The sequence below is a fragment of the Fragaria vesca genome, linkage group LG7 (genome assembly GCF_000184155.1).
Source record: "Fragaria vesca subsp. vesca linkage group LG7, FraVesHawaii_1.0, whole genome shotgun sequence".
NCBI lineage: Eukaryota > Viridiplantae > Streptophyta > Magnoliopsida > Rosales > Rosaceae > Fragaria > Fragaria vesca.
In genome coordinates, this window is record NC_020497.1 from 10207694 (window position 1) to 10210453 (window position 2760).

General features: G+C 36.9%; 1 protein-coding gene across 1 annotated transcript in view; it reads left to right on the forward strand.

Annotated features, from left to right (window-relative positions):
• The first annotated feature begins 1206 nt into the window (after positions 1-1206).
• Positions 1207-2760, forward strand: part of LOC101296152 (lon protease homolog 1, mitochondrial-like) — a 7062-nt gene continuing 5508 nt past the window's right edge. Inside the window, exons 1-6 of the mRNA XM_004308534.1 lie at positions 1207-1458; positions 1637-1702; positions 1863-2045; positions 2151-2216; positions 2447-2488; positions 2605-2727. Coding sequence (XP_004308582.1) covers positions 1207-1458; positions 1637-1702; positions 1863-2045; positions 2151-2216; positions 2447-2488; positions 2605-2727 — 732 coding nt within the window. The remainder of the gene's footprint in view (positions 1459-1636; positions 1703-1862; positions 2046-2150; positions 2217-2446; positions 2489-2604; positions 2728-2760) is intronic.

Here is a 2760-nt window from a genome sequence, read left to right on the forward strand (position 1 = left end):
GATCGAGAGTTTTAAGACTGATTCAGATTGGTAAGGTTCCTTCACTTTAATCATGTCATCAATTTACTACGTAACTTTCATTACTGAACAAGTGCTAGGTACTTGCATATCAATGGTACTTTATTGTGATACTTTTATTGTTCTCTTTACTTGCATTATGAGGGGACTGGTTAAGAATTACGTCACAGATGTTTGAAGTTAGGCCTTTATAATATGGTTCCAAATTTGTGGTTACAATGTTTGGTTGTTTGAAAAGCTGAATAGTTTCAGATACTATGCGAAAGTTAGGCATCATATGACATTTGGAATCCAACTTATCTTGATTTATAATGTATATTATCCTTTTACTTGTAGGTATTCATAGTTGTTCAGCAACATCTTAGATCTATCGCTTCACTTATATATTAGCACCAATCAAACGTAATGTGTATGTCAAAAACCCAAAATGGTTCGATGTTATGGATATCTTCCTGTTTTGTAGGTTGTGGTTAAGGTTGTGATTTTGTTAATCAGGTTATGTTCTTCTCTTTTTGGTTTGGTAAAGGATGCTTTTAAAATATCTCTATTTACTACATTGTAATTTACTGTACAAAAGTATTTTACTATTTTGAATCAATTTATGTTTTAACCAACCTCATTGATATTAATACATCATGTCTATTGCTTCTGTCATAGGTCATATCCAGTTATTTGACAACAATACACTTCATTAAGAATACACAGTATTGTTCAACACTTGATTGTTCCCCGCAGCAATGCGCGGGCACAAAAACTAGTTAGTAATACATATTTGGTACCGCTCTATAAGCAACCTTAAAATAGCTATAACTCTACTGCGCCCCAACATATGATAATTGTCACCCATCAATCTCCATTTCATCCTTCTTCAAAAAGAAAATAGAAATCAAACTATGAGGCAAATTACCAAAAGGTTTGTGTTCATGTGAGGTTGAAGCACATTTATAGGAAGGAAATGAAGTCAATGGCGGCCGATAACTTTGGCTAAATGGAGCCGTAGTCTTATTTAGTAAACCACGGTAAAAAAAAAAAAAAAACAAAACCAACTACTTTAACTCGATGGATGAAATGTAATTTGGTAAAAGATTTAAACCCAGGACAGGGTTTATAAAGGGCTTTCAAGTTCGAAGTTCCCACAACAATGGCGGTTTTCCTATATTAAGAAGTTTCCACCTTTAACCTTGAAAAATGCTGAAACTCCTCTCTCCTTCTTCCCCGGCGGCCTCGCCGTTTCTCCGAGCTCTTGGGTCGGTCACCGGCCTCACTCGCCGGAATCCCAACTTGGCCCGTCGAGCTTTTCTTTGCTCCGACGCTAAAAACGGTAATGGTGCAGTGGAAATCGAGTTTAGGGGGATAGGAAATGAAGCGGAGGCTGAGTCTAAGTCTTCATCATCATCAACTGTCATACCCACAAATGTTGATCCTGAAGATTATGTAAAGGTTGGGTTTTGTTGGGTTTAGTTTTTGCTTTAGCTAAGTGGTGTCATTTGATTTATACAAGGGAATGTGTAATTTTCTTGGTAGGGAAGTTCTTCATTTTGTATTGTTCAATTGAAAAGTATTGTTTGTGGAAGAAATTTTTAGTTATTTTGTGTTTCTTGTTTGGGATTTGAGGCAGGTTTTAGCATTGCCATTGCCGCATAGGCCGCTGTTTCCAGGTTTCTATATGCCAATATATGTGAAGGTATGTGAGGTATTCGAGTAGAGTCAGAATCATATGGCCTTTTGGGGTTGATGCTTTTGAATGTTGGGGTATTTTATCGTGTTAATGGGTTGATTTTTGTGTCTAAGCTTGATGATTATAAAGGGGAGTGGATTCATTTGTACATTGTTTGGTGTTGTAGGATCCTAAACTATTAGCAGCTCTACAGGAAAGTAGAAACCGGCAAGTTCCATATGCTGGTGCTTTCCTTGTCAAGGATGAACCAGGTACTGACCCGAGTATGTCAGGTGCTGAGACGAAGATTCATGATTTGAAAGGGAAAGAGTTGTTTGATCGTCTGCATGAAATTGGTACGCTTGCCCAGGTATCTGATGTTGCCCCCATTTTTCTAATGCCTTCTCTTTTGTGGATCAACTTGTAAACTCTTCAAATTTTCATTTCTGGTTTTACTTGTATTTTTGTGTATTAGATTTCAAGCATTCAAGGAGACCGAGTAGTCCTAATCGGCCATAGGCGACTTCGAATTACAGAGATGGTGAGTGGATTTAAATATTTAGTATATACGTTCATTGATGTCTTGATAAGTCATAGTTAGAGCTGTTCATGAGCACCTTTTATACGATTCATGCTTCATGAAAAGAAATTGAATCCATGGTAACCTTCTTGGAAATTAAGTAATAGCATCCACATTTATTTACATGAATGCATGCATGTTTAATAATTTAAACTTTGATAATCTGAGCAAGGTTTTTGTTTTCTATGAAGGTTGATGGGGATCCCATGACTGTAAAAGTTGATCATCTCGAAGTAAGATGTCTGTATTATATTCTAATTTGTCCCAAATTAATCACGTTAGGAGGTTCGACACCCTTGTATAGATTTTTATTTCTCCATTTCTCATTTGGATAGAATCTGCATTACAGGATAAGTCATATGACAAGGATGATGATGTCATAAAGGAAACATCGTCTCAGGTTATATCAACTCTAGGTGAGGTTCTGAAGATTAGTGCTCATTGGAGAGATCATGCTCAAACATACAATCAGGTTTCCTCTCTCTCTCTCCCTCCCCCNCCCNCC